The sequence below is a fragment of the Macrotis lagotis genome, chromosome 1 (assembly GCF_037893015.1).
Source record: "Macrotis lagotis isolate mMagLag1 chromosome 1, bilby.v1.9.chrom.fasta, whole genome shotgun sequence".
Taxonomy (NCBI): Eukaryota; Metazoa; Chordata; class Mammalia; order Peramelemorphia; family Peramelidae; genus Macrotis; species Macrotis lagotis.
The window spans coordinates 276,632,997-276,646,257 of record NC_133658.1 but is presented as its reverse complement, the minus strand read 5'-3'; the positions used below and the strand labels follow the sequence as shown (position 1 = coordinate 276,646,257).

Genomic DNA, 13,261 nt, shown 5'->3' with positions numbered 1-13,261 from the left:
GGTCTGCATTCAGAATCCATAGTTCCTTCTCTGGATGAGGATGGTATTTTCCATCATAAGTCCTTTAGAAATGTCTTTGATTTTTGTACTGTCGAGATGAGCAAGTCCATCATTGCATCATTGTTGATCATCATACAGTGTTGCTATTAATGTGTACAATGTTCTTCTGGTTTTTCTCAGTTCACTTTAGCAACAGTTCATGCAAGTCTTTCCGGACCTTTCTGAAGTCTGGCCATTCATGACTTTTTTTTTTAGGTTTTTGCAAGACAAATGGGGTTAAGTGGCTTGCCCAAGGCCACACAGCTAGGTAATTAAGTGTCTGAGCACATTCATGACTTTTTATAGAACAATAGTACTCCATCACATTCACATATCACAATTTGTTCAGCCATTCCCCAATTGATGGGCATCCTCTCAATTTCAAATTCTTTGCTACTATGAAGAGCTGCTATATTTTTGTACTTAGGGGCTTTTAGCATTTTTTTTTGTGATCTCTTTGGGATAACTAGTAGTGGTAATGGATTCTATTTTCAAATGTAGTCACTGATTTGTTTCTTGGGTTCGGTCCTGCCCCATGAAGAATTAAGACTCAGACTCAGGAATGCAGGTTTTGGAAAGAAAATAGAGATTTATTAAAGGAAGTTATAGTACATTAAGAAAGTAATAGGCAAGTTAAAGAGTTTAAAGAAAAGCTCATGTGGGTTAGCTGGCCAAGGTTCAGCAGGAGACTGGAAGGTAAAAGGGTTGAGCCCCTCCCTTCTTCTCCTTAAATTCTCTCCCAGAGTCCATGGGAGGAGGGTGGTAACCTGGGAATGACCCAAGTCCCTCATTGGAGATTTTGCCTTTTGGGGAGGGGTATCTTTTGGATGACCTTATGGGGTTTGTGCTTCCTGGCTGCCCCACCAAAAAAAACAATGCAACTCAAATCAGGTTGAAGGTCAGGCCTTCAGGTAAGGCCTAAATTAGCAGATAAAGGAAGATTCCTTTACAATGCAAACCAAAGGTATACAAAGCTTGTCTCAGACTGATCTCATCACTCCCATTCCCCATTTTCTCCGCATCAGTAATGGATTCTATTTTCAACTGCTCAAGCTCGAGATACCTCGGAGACTTTCAGGTAGAGATGGTGATGTGGGGTCACACCTCAGAAGAGAGATGGGGGCTAAACCCATTAAGAGTAGATAAAGATTGGGAGAAGTAAAGAGGGACCAGGATAGAACTGGGCCATAGTGGTGGACTGGGGCTAGACAAGGTTAGAGATCCTGCAAAGGAATGATTTGACAGGTGGGAGGAATGGCATGAAAACCTAGGGAGATAGTGTTTACCAGGAAGAGGGAGTGCTCTTTAGTGTTCATTACTACAGAGAAATCAAGAAAGATGGCTTTTTCTTGGGTTTTTGACTATGAGGAAAGATATTGGACAGCAATTTGACAGAATGCTAAAGTGAGTTTTGTGTGTGTGTATGTGTGTTTAAAAGAATATGTGAAGTCTGGTCATGCTTGTAGACATAAAGGAACTAATAGTGTGATGTTGAGAATTGAGGAGGGGAGGTGATTGACAGGACAAGTTTTTGTAAGGGATGATGTCCGTCAAGGGCATGGAAAGGCATTTGCCTTGATAAGGATGATTTCTACAGCAGTGGATCTGAGTGCAGAGGTGAAGGAGGGAGTTGGGGCAGAGAATTTATTTGCTCTTCTGGGCTGGAGAGGGGTGGGGGTGTTGGGAAGGCTTGGATAAAGGTTTGAGAATAGATGTGAATAGTATTTAGGAAATCGTCAAGGGATAGTGCTAGGCAGCAGAAATGCTCAGAGCTTGGGGTATCTTTTCTCAATGGCGTCCACACTTAGAGGGAGAAACGAACCCAGCTCACAATGTCTTTGGAACAGAATCCAGAACATGGAGGACACGGATGATAGAGGGATAGGGCAGACAGATGGCTGGGATTACGGCATAGTGATGAATGCTGCAGGGAGGGGGCCAGAGTGTTCTTCCCCCTGACTCCTTCCTGCAAGATCTCCCCTGGTCCTGGGCGGTGCTGGGGACTCCAGACCGTTGCCCTGCCCCAGGAGAGCTGGCCCGGGCTTCCCACTTCTCTTCCGGCCAGGCTTCGAGCAAGAGACTCTTATTTTGATGTTGGCTCCGGGGCCTCTCCGAGCCTTGGCCAGATGGGGGCAGCAGCCACCTTTGGCTCGGAGGGCTGAACTCGAGCCAGGCTGGGAGCCTCCTCCCCTCTTTGTCCTCCGGTTCCTCCTCGGCTCCCATGTCAGCCTCGGGGCTGTGGCCCTAGCTGTAGTTAGAGCCCGGGTCCACCCTCAGGGCCTGGGGGCCTCCCGCGGCGGAGTCCGCCTGCAGTTGCTCCCAGGACTAATGCCGGCCGCCGTGGCCCCCGTACCGTAGTATCATCTCCCTGGGGGGTAGACTATGGGCCTTTAGTGGAGCAACTTTAGCGGGACTTGGAGTCTCCTCCCGAAGACAGGGAAACCCTAGTCCAGCCCGCAGCCCAGGCCAGGCCAGCCCAATGGAGACATTCTAGGAGCTGAGAAACTTGCCTAGGCGGAGTGACTAATACAACAAAAGCAGCCCCTCTTGCTCGCTCTCTGCCCATACGCCCCTTGAGCCCCCGGGGATCACCGCGCACCCCACTGCGGGTTTCTAAGGCTAAGGTAGCCCTCCACCTGGCTAACACGCGTCCTGGGCGGACCCACACAGACGCCGCCTGGCCGGGCCCCTCAGACCTTCCCTTTCTAGATAAGGGGGTCTGCTGCTCCCACCCGCTTTGTCTGCGGGTCCCCGCGGCGTGGGCTGAGCTCGCCCCGAGGACCACCCTGCCCGGGGGGCACGCGAGTGGCGGTTGACCGGCGGCGCCGGGGCTCGGACGGAGGGGGCAGCTGGGCCGTCACCGGGGGAGGGCGGCGGGTTCGGGACCCCAGGGGCTACCGAGGGGTCGCCCGCGGGAGGCGGGGCGAGAACTTCACCCATTCATTCTCCGACCCTGCGGTGCCCCGGGCGCCAGGGGTGCGGGCAGGAGCCGTGCCGTCTCCGCCTCTCGTCCGCAGAGGGCGGCAGGGAGCCGGCGAGGGCAGCCCCGCACCGGGACGCCGTGGGTGGCGTTTGCGGGGCAGGGGGCCCGGACTGGGCCCTCGGTGTTCCCATCGGCACAATGCGGACGGGCCCCGGGGCCCGCGGAGGGCAGAGCGCGTCGGCCGGGAGTGGGCAGCCCACGCCCCCGTTCCCCGCCATGCAAAGCTCCGCCGGCGGAGTCACAGCGCACTCGGCCGCCCCGAGCTGCCGCTCCGCCCGGAGCCGGGGAAGGGCGTCCGGGGCCCCCCGCGCCGGGCCCAGCCCCGCTCTCACGCCGGCCGCGGGCTGGGGCCCGGAGTGCGGCGAAGTCACGTGGCACTCCAGCTGTGCGGAAAAGCGGGTCCGGACGGCGCCATGGCAGCCGTGCCCAGTGCGCACGCGCACGCCGACTCGCGGCCGGCGGCCGCCTCCCTTCCTTTCCCCAGTCCTAGCGGGGAAGAAGGGCTGCAGGGGCGGGGTGGCGGGGTGCGTGTGGCGGCGTGCGGGCGGGGGCCGCGGCCCGGGGAGGGGCCTGTGTGCGCGAGGCGGGCCGGGGGCGGGGCCGCAGTCGGGGCACCCGGGCCATGGCCGCCGCGGATTCCGAGGTGGGTGAGTGAGGGAGGGAGGGAGGGAGGAAAGGACGGGCGGAGGGACCACGGGCGGGCGGGGGCCGCGGGGCCGGCGGCGGCTAAGCGAGGCGGGGGCGGGGCGCGGCGCGGCCTCTGCTGGCTTAGGCCTGGCCCGGGGACCGCCGCCAGCCGCCCCGCTGCTCCTCCCCCGGGCCCGGCCAGAGCGGCCCGCGCCGGGCCGCTTTGTGTGTGTGTGCGTGCCAGTGTGCGTGCGTGTGTGTGCTGGCGCGTGCCCGCCGGGCCGGGGCGCCGCGCCGAGGACGGCCGCGGTGCCCGCGCCGCCCGGGGAGCCCGGGGAGCCCGGCGAGCCCGGGCCCGGCCCGGCGCCGCGCCACCCCTCCCCCGCCCGGCCCCAGCCCGGCCCGCGCTGCCCGCGAGGCAGGCTGGGGAAGATGCCCCGGCTGGGCTCCCCTCCCCCACGCTTTATTCCTGAGGCCACGGGTCTCCCCTCCCACCCACCCCGTTCTCTCCTCCCCTTCTCCCACCCACCCCCTTCTCTCCTCCCACCCCCTTCTCTCCTCCCTCCCTTCACCTCTCTTCCCCCATCCCAGCCCGCCCCCCCCCCCCCATCCCATCCCGTACCTCCGACCTGGTACACCAAACCTTGTTGACCTGCAGAAAATAAAGAGCAAATCCCAGGACAGAGGCTGTGGTCTGAAGAATCGCATCGCTCCGGGCTGCGGGAGACAGCTCGAGGGTTAACCCCGGCACAGAAAGCACCGATAACCTTCAAGACAAAAGAGTAGGGGGGCCGGCAGTGCAGAGGATGATGGAGCTGGTGGATGGGTACTGCTAGGCTCATTCCCAGATATATTCAAGACAACCTTGAAACTCAAGGAAAACTTAGACTGGATAATGGAGACTTAACTCTTTGTTTCCTTGAGTTGTATTTCCTTGTATTGACCTTTCCTTTGTGTAATGGTCATTGCGCATCACTGTGAATGAATAGGTGGGTATGTCCAATAACTAAATGGAGACAACTCTTACTTCTTGAAGATTAAGGAAAGCAAGATTGCACCGTTTCTTCACTTTTACTTAGAGCTAAAACTGAACTGATTACAGTCCTGTCAGAGGCAAAATGTTGTCCAGTTTCCCCTGTGAACAAACTTGTCTTTTTCTCTTACCCATTCTTACAGGTAGAGAAATGATTTTTTTTTTAACATGTACAGCTAGCAACATTAAGGTTTTTATGGAGGCCTCATCACTAGAGCATAGAATATTGATGGCTTATTGAATACATTGAAAGCATTGAAAATTATCAATGCTTATTTTAGAGAAAAAGGGATGTTACACAGCCTCATAAATGGCCTACCATCTGTATCCAAGGATTTTTTGGAAACTTGACCTTAAAGGTCAGACTATTAGATGTTACAAGTAGAGTGTTAAGAGCTGGTGCATGCAGTTAACCAAGTCCCTCTAAAAGTGTTCATGTAGTCTTATTTAGATGGTATAAAACTTTCCTAGGGGGATAGATGAATCTCATATACCCAAGGAGGCATATGCTTCACTGTAGGCTTTTAGAGGCATCATTGTCATAAAAAGAATTCTAGATGTGCAGTCAGAAGACCACAATTTAAATCCTAATTTCCTGAATCTTATTAGTTGTGTTTAGTTACTTAACCTTTTTGTGCCTCAATGTCATTAATCTGTAAAACTGAAATAATACTTGTACTACCTATTTTAGGGGAGATATTTTTGGGATGGTACTTAATATATTTTATAACATGATATATCCAAAGACATTCCTCATCTCTTCTTGTGCAATAATACCACCAAAGAATTATCTTGTGCCTTAGGTTACCAAATCCTGCTATGTTGGATCATTCTTAGAAATTGAAGTATTCTTTTTTTTTTTCTTTTTCAGTCTGGTTTTGTGATTTCATCTCTGGGGAACATTCTAATGTGGAAACTACCTCTACTATTGAATATCAACAATTTTTCTGAAATTTATAGTTTGATAGAATTGCCAGGTAGATACTGAGGTTAGATAGCTAGTGGATGTCAAAGACTGTACTATAGTGCGGGGCTACCTGGCAGATAAAGCTCCACCCTTTCTTAGGATCATCAGACTGTCTCTCCAGTATATTCTTACTCACCTATAATAATGCTTAATTAAATAACTTAACATAGTGTTTGTGAGGCTCATACATTGTTTTGCACCTAGTTTTTGCAACTATTTTTGAATATAGAATAATGTAAAGGAATAAGATATAGCTAAAACAATTATAAATTACTTTTGATAGACCTTGCAAAGTCAGCACTATTATACTGTTATTTTGAAAAAATGGTTGATTGTTTAGAATTCTGTTTGTTTAGAATTTTCTTCATGTACTCTAATCAATGAAGCAAAAATTGTTTAAAGTTGTAGTCTCTGTCAGAAGTTGACTGACTCGATTTGGGCAAGAGACTTAAGTCTCTCAGTACCTCAGCCCCTAGTAAATCTTTAAGACTATAAATTGTAGATCCTTTTCCTCTTGGCTTTGGTAGAGACATTTTCCTCAAAGGGAGTTCTCCTACAACTTAATTAAAAAAACAAAAATAAACCAAAATAAAAAAAATAGATAGGAAGAGGAGAGTTAACACATTACTCATTTGGGACAGAACTTCCAGAATACTACTTCTAGAGTCAGATTCTTAGAGTCGGAAGTGGTTTTTTTAATAGCCATATAGTTTAGTGTGTACTAGGATATGATGAGTCTGCCAGGCACCTCCCCCACCCTACCCCCCAGACTTTTTTTTTTAGGTTTTTTGCAAGGCTAAGTTAAGTGGCTACACAGCTAGGTAATTATTAAGTGTCTGAGGCAGGATTTGAACTGAGGTCCTCCTGACTCTAGGGCTGGTGCTCTGTCCACTGTGCCACCTTGCTGTCCCCTCAGACTCTTTGATAAATTGTTATATAAGTTTTGTTTTATAGATCCAGTGACAGAGAAATTGTGAGGTGACTCTTTCTGTTCTGTTTTTGGAATGCTCAGATCTTTTTTATTGAGCTGAAATCTGTTACTCCTGTAGTATTTAATAGTTTTGTCCTTTGTAGCCACTTAGATTATTTAATCCATACATGCAGCAGCCCTTTAAATATTTGAAACCTCTTTCATGTCTACTAGAGGCCTCTGGGTTAAACATTCCTAGGTATTTAACGAAAATCTATTCTTCCTGTGACATTATTTTATGTGCTTTTTCTGTCTTAGTTATTCTTCCATGGACTTGATTTAGTTTGTCATTACCCTTAAAATGTAGTGTCCAGAATTCAACATTCTCAAGATTGGTTTGATTTTTTTTTTTAGTGTTCATTGAGATTATTGCCCCCCTTAAACTTTTACTAATATATCGCCTTAGATTCCGTTAACTTTTTTGATGATTTCATGCTCCTGAAGATTTATAAGAAGTAAATTAATACACCAATGATAATTTCCACAAGAACTGATGTTAAGCTAATTTATAGTCTTAGAGAGTTACCTGGGACTGAGGTACAAGACTAATATCTTGTGTTTTCTGAAGTTGATTTTGAAAATGTTGCATAACTTTTTGCTTTTTCTTACTAAATTTCATTTGTTAGATGAGCTAATTATTATTCCAGTCTGATAAGGTCTTTTTGTATCTTAGCTTCTGACATTTTAATTCTCCCTTACAGCTTTGTTTCATCTGAAGATATGGCAGTAGATGACTTTGAGGTGACTTTTTTGAGTGACTAAGTATTTTTCACAAACCTTAGTTCATTCTGTCTTTCTTGGACAGTTGTGAAAAAAGTGCTGGATAAAACTAACCTTCCCAATAGTATTCTCACAGATTTCTTGTCCATTTTTTCTTGTCCGTTTTAGTTTTGAGCTCTTCCAAGAGCTCATGCCTATTATTTCTTTGAATTTTTTTAAGGTCTATGTCTAATATTTCCTTCCTTGACTTTCATGTTCACCTGTTGCTAGGTTCTTATTACTTTTATTTCACCATTCTAGTCCCCCCCCTTGTTGGTCATAATTATTGTAGATTCAGAGTATCACTTCCCCCTTCTTGTGTTCGATACATTCTGAAAAAGGAAATTGTTGGCAAAGTATCTTAGGAATTTAACAATTATCTCCAGATTCTGGAATGAGACTTCTAGCATCTGTCAGAATAATTGAAGATCTCCCTAACCATGTAACTTTACTTTTATGCTAATTTTATAATCTATATTTGAGAAGTATTATCCATATCTTCCATCTGTGCAAGACAGCCTATAATATATTTTAATAATCACACTGGTTTTTTTCATTCTTTTAGCTCCATGCACATGCTTCCTTCTTAGGGGGTGTGTGTGTGTGTGTGTGTGTGTGTGTGTGTGTGTGTGTGTGAAAGCTGATGTGCACATGTGCATCCTTAATGTGTAGTGCTACTCATACCCCTAATACCAGATCTATTTCTTTTGTAAAATAGTTTTAATGTGATATTCTTCCTATAAACACTATCTCACAAAATCTGTGACGCTCCTAACGTCTTATCTCTTCCATTTGTCAATTACTGAATTTATTTTGATTATTATACCTTGGTTTGTAAGGATGTGTTAGTCTGTTCATCTTGTCAGTAAATTTGTTCTTTGACTTTCTGAATATCTTCTGTACTACTTTCTTTCATGCCTTTCTGTACTTTGGTACTAGATTCTTTTTTTTTCTTTTTTCAGTTTGTAACCTACTGACATATTGGCATATACTCAGCTTTCATGGTCTTAACCATCTTTCCAGTCTTCTAAGAATCAGTCTACTTCTAGCCAGAACTAGGATTTGAACCCATGTCCCCTGAAACTAAGCCAGCACACACTGCACTGTATCACCAGTTCTTAGAATGTGGGAAGAGAATAGCATTTGAAGATGTATTGAAGATCAGGATTTGCTTTTCTGTCATACTATCTGTATGACCTTAGACAGATGACAACTTCAGGGGGTCTCATTTTCTTTATCTGTAAAATGAGATTTGATTAGATGGACCAACCTTTAAATCCCTCCCTTTGCTAAGACTGATCCTCTGATACTTCTTTTTCATCAAGAGTTAAAAATTTTTAATTGGAAGAAGATTTGAAAACACTTTTACTCAGAAGGCCTTTAATTTTACTGTCCACGACTTCATGATCACTACAGATACCATAAAAGGCTATTTTGTTTGTTTCATTTGTTCCTACATAAATCAGCAGAAATGGATGATGTCTATCAGTTTTAGTAGAATTTGTTTTGTCTCAGCATAAGATGATAATACTCCTTTCTTCATTGGCCACATCATTCCTACTTAAGGCTCTTCTTTCTTTACAAGTCAACAGAGCTTATTATTACAAGTTACTTATTTTTTCTAGCTTTAGGTGCATGTTATATGTGCTGATGCCTATACATCCTTATTCTATGTTTTAAGCATTAGGTTCAGATCCATTTTTTTATAGGAAATGTCTAGAAGTTTATATATAAAAGTTCCTTTTTCTCATTGTGTTCTTTCATTTGCCTAGTAATTCACTTGAATGAAAGTTTAGGAAGATTGCTATGTGTAAAACTTGGTGTGTAAGGTTCTTAGAGGAAACAGTCAAAGTGATTGTTCTGCCTTCTCATCCCTGACTCTCAGAATGTTTTGTTCTTGTTAAAGTTTAAGAACCATCTTCTACTTCAGGCCTTTCCTAATTTTCCCCTCCCAGTTGTTAGTTTTCATATCCTCACAAATTACTTTGTATTTACGTTATATGTATTTTGTATTTACTTAAAAATGTATACATTGTTTACTTTGATAACATGTAAACTCATGGGCGGGGAATTGTTTTTGGTCTTCCATATGCCCAGTGCCTGACACACAGAGCTTGATTTTTTTGAAATGATCCTTTCTCTAAAGAGCTTATTTTATATCCTCTTGACTCCGGTTTTGATAACCATCTGTTTCAGAATCTTCCTTTTTACTTCCTTCTTGTCTTTTTTGTAAAGCAGTTTTATAGTTAGAACTTTGATGGTTCTCTGATTTTGGTAATGGTGTTACTCTCTATAGTGAACCAAACATATCCTACCCAGGCCTTTGAATTCTGTGTGAGTCTTGTTCATGTCTTCTCATAAGTCCTCCACAGGGAGCTTCATTCAATATGCTGGGGCCTTTTTTCTAGACCAGAAGTTCTTAACCTGGGTAAATTTGATTAAAAATAAAGTAAAACTATTTCAGTATAATTGGTTTCTTTTGCATCTTTTGTATGTTATGCATTTAAAAACATTATGGGTACATAGGCTGCCAAAGAGGACTACTGTGATGCATATAAAAGGTTAAGAACCCCTATTTTAAACCTTTTCCCATTGTATAGAGATATCAATAAAGCACATGGGCTATCCATCAATTATCTTTTGTTCTCTCAGCATGGCTAACTAAACTCTTTTTTTAAATCTTGAAAAGGATATCCTTTACACCACTTCACCCATGCCATTCTTTCTTGGTATTACTCTACAGCCTATTCATGCCCATTTAGTACTTCTCCATTGACCTTCTGATGACCTCCAGTTAAGATCTTAGAAACCTAGTGTTCTATAAGTGGAGCTATATAGCATCATCAGTAGACTATTGATGTTAAAAAGATGTGTTACTGTTTTAATGAAGAAATTTGAGGTGATTAAAAACATTATCTATTTTCCAAATGTAATACATCCTGTTCTTTGTCAGTTTAATTCTAGGCCTAATTCATTATTCATCTACAGACAGCATCTATTATCTAGGAGTGTGTGGGTGCTTCTCCCCTCCCCCCTTCCCTGCTTCTCTGGCTAAAGAAGAGGCATTTTTCATCCATTTGTCTTTTCTTGTGTAGATGGTTTTTACTGATTTCTTTGATGGTTATTGCTTTCTTTTTGGAGACTCCATAGTGTTTTAGAACTTAATGAAATTAGTACAATATTGTTTGTAAAGAGAAGCAGTTGGAAGACTTGACTTTCATTTCAACTGTGTATTGGCCATTGTCTAAAACTATGGCAAACATCTTGGCAAGCACTGTTTTTTATTAATTGGAGGATTGTTAAAGTTATCTCTCATTATATGATTTCATTACATGCAAGACCCCTTGTAAGAATTATCTGAAATCTACCTAATCACAGTTAAAAAAAAATAGTCAACATGTAAGCTCATTGGGATCACTAATTCACTATACCTTTAGAAAGTTACATGGCAGTGTGGTTGTCATTTGTTACTGTTATTCTCAAACTTATGTGAAGGATACTTTTATCACTGACACTGTGGAGAAAGTAGTTAATAGATTTTTTTTCCATGTTTTGGCTATTTGTTATCTTCTGATTTCAGTTTTGAATTTCTGGAAATGAACAGGTTAATTCTCTAGGGAAGCTTTCTGTAAACTTTTCCCCTCTATTCAATCACCAATTATTTATTAAGCACCGACTATGTGCTAGACTAGGTGCTAGAGCTACAAGTAAAGAGAATGAAACAATTCTTAAGAAACTTACATTCTAAAGGAGGACACAGGTACATATGTGTGTGTGTGTGTGTGTATATATATATATATATATATATATATATATATATATATATAGCATAAATACAAAATGATTTAAGAGGGAGCATCATCAGGAGCATCAAGTTGGGGGTATCATCAGAAAGAGTTTTATGCCTTTATTTTAAAGGAACAAACTTTTTGAGGTGGGAATAAGGAGGGGAATGCAGTTTAAGCATGTAGGATAGCTATTTCAAAGACAGATGAGACAGGAGATGGAACTTTTTAATGTGAAAAGAGATAAGGCTGGTTTGACTAGATTGAAACATGTGGGAGTAAGAGTAATTAATGCCCATTGAGACCGGAAAAATAGGTTAAGACCATGTTGTACCGGGATTTAAAAGCATATATAGGAATATAAGCATAGACATTTATATTTGATCCTAGAAACAACAGAAAGGCCTTGGAGTTGATTGAATAACAGTCACATGGTCTGTGCTTAAGGAAAATTACTTTGGCAGAGAGACCTATCAGGAGACTGTTACAAGAATCTAGGTGAGAGGTAGTGAGTGTCTGAACTTAGGTGGATAGCCTTTTTATTGAAGCTGCCATTGAGTGTTAAAGTATAGAGACTCACACTGAGTTCTTTATAGAATTTTTCTCCTTATCCTCTGCTACAGATGTTGATGCATAAGCTGAAATTATCATCATGGTTGTCCTTTTGATACTTCTTTTCAAGAGTTCCACAATAGGAAATGATCAGGAGACCCATGAAATTATGTTTCCTGTTGCCTTTGAATGCACAATAAAACTAACTTCATTAATTCCTATATTTATTTTTCCTGGGGAAACCAGTGAGTCATCCTTCTATTAGCATTGACTTCATCTTGTTATAGTTTCATTTATAGTGAGAGTGTTAATATTAATATGATTCAGTTCCTCCAATAATATAACTTATTGGGTCCTGGAGAAAGATCATACATTTAGAATACTAACAGGTTCATATTTTAAATTGATTAAAACTTGTGATTCTTAGTACCTTTTGCACATCCTTCTCCTCAGTTTTGTTATTGTAGTCCCAGAAGTAGAAGAGAGGGCAATAGGATTGTGGGTCATTTTGTATTTTTCTTTTCAATTTTTTTATTACTATGGTCAAATAATATATTATCTCATGATTAGTCTCCTGGTGAGAGTTCTCTTTATACTTTTGCTGGTTTGTTGCAAAGACCATGCTTGAAATCTTTTTAGAATGGTGTAATCTTTCATTGCTTACAAACACTTATAGATTGCCTTCAACAAATGAGATTCACCTTTATGCCATGATGAGGTATTAGAGTAGAACTTGCTTTATTTAAAATCCATTATTTTTATGGGTTCATTTTTTAGAAAAACTTATGCTTAGAAAAAGCATATTTTGTGATGCAAATAATTGTTTAGGCCTTGTGTTATTTTTTTTTTGCATTTTACTAAAGTTATTTAAAATACTGAGCTTTACACTATTGAATGAATTATTAAGGACAAAGGGAAAGCTGTAGCTGCATACATTACTGTGCTTCTCAGAAACACATAGAATATCTTTTTTTTTTTTAAGGTCTTTTGCAAGGCAAATGGCTTGCCCACACAGCTAAGTAATTATTAAGTGTCTGAGGCCGGATTTGAACCCAGGTACTCCCTGACTCCAGGGCCAGTGCTTTATTCACTGCGCCACCTAGCTGCCCCTCACATAGAATATCTTACAAACCATTTCATATTTAGGGCACTGATGTCAGCTCTTTGCCCTTTTTCGTTAGACAAGTTGATACACAGTGATGGGATCTAATGTTATTTCTTTATTATTGATTATGGGTTAGTACAAATAATTCTGGACTAGGAAATCAAATGAATAGAGTTTGTCCCTCTGAGCTTTGTTCAATCAAATCACTTAACACACATTAAGTGCTTAATATGTGACAAGTAATGTGCAAAGACAAAGACAGTAGTGAAACAGCCCCAGCTTTGAAGGACATTCTATTAGGAATACTTTCAAACAGTAAACAATTAAATAATCAATGGTTATTAAGCATTTGTTAAGTTCTTACTGTGTGCCAAGCACTGTGCTAAACAGAAAGATAGAATTTGTTCACAGAGAAGTAATTACAAGAAATATACCAAATAT

At 42.6% G+C, this 13,261-nt stretch overlaps 1 protein-coding gene across 2 annotated transcripts in view; it reads left to right on the top strand.

Annotated features, from left to right (window-relative positions):
* Nucleotides 1-3,603: 3,603 nt before the first annotated feature.
* The window catches only part of EHMT1 (euchromatic histone lysine methyltransferase 1), a 281,275-nt gene continuing 271,617 nt past the window's right edge, over nucleotides 3,604-13,261 (top strand). The window contains exon 1 of one of the 2 annotated variants that reach the window (XM_074210547.1): nucleotides 3,604-3,669. Coding sequence is in view for 1 of the 2 variants with exons in the window: in XM_074210544.1 (XP_074066645.1) it covers nucleotides 3,645-3,665 (21 nt within the window). In the remaining variant the exon portion in view is untranslated. The remainder of the gene's footprint in view (nucleotides 3,670-13,261) is intronic. The other variant, XM_074210544.1, reaches the window with a different exon arrangement.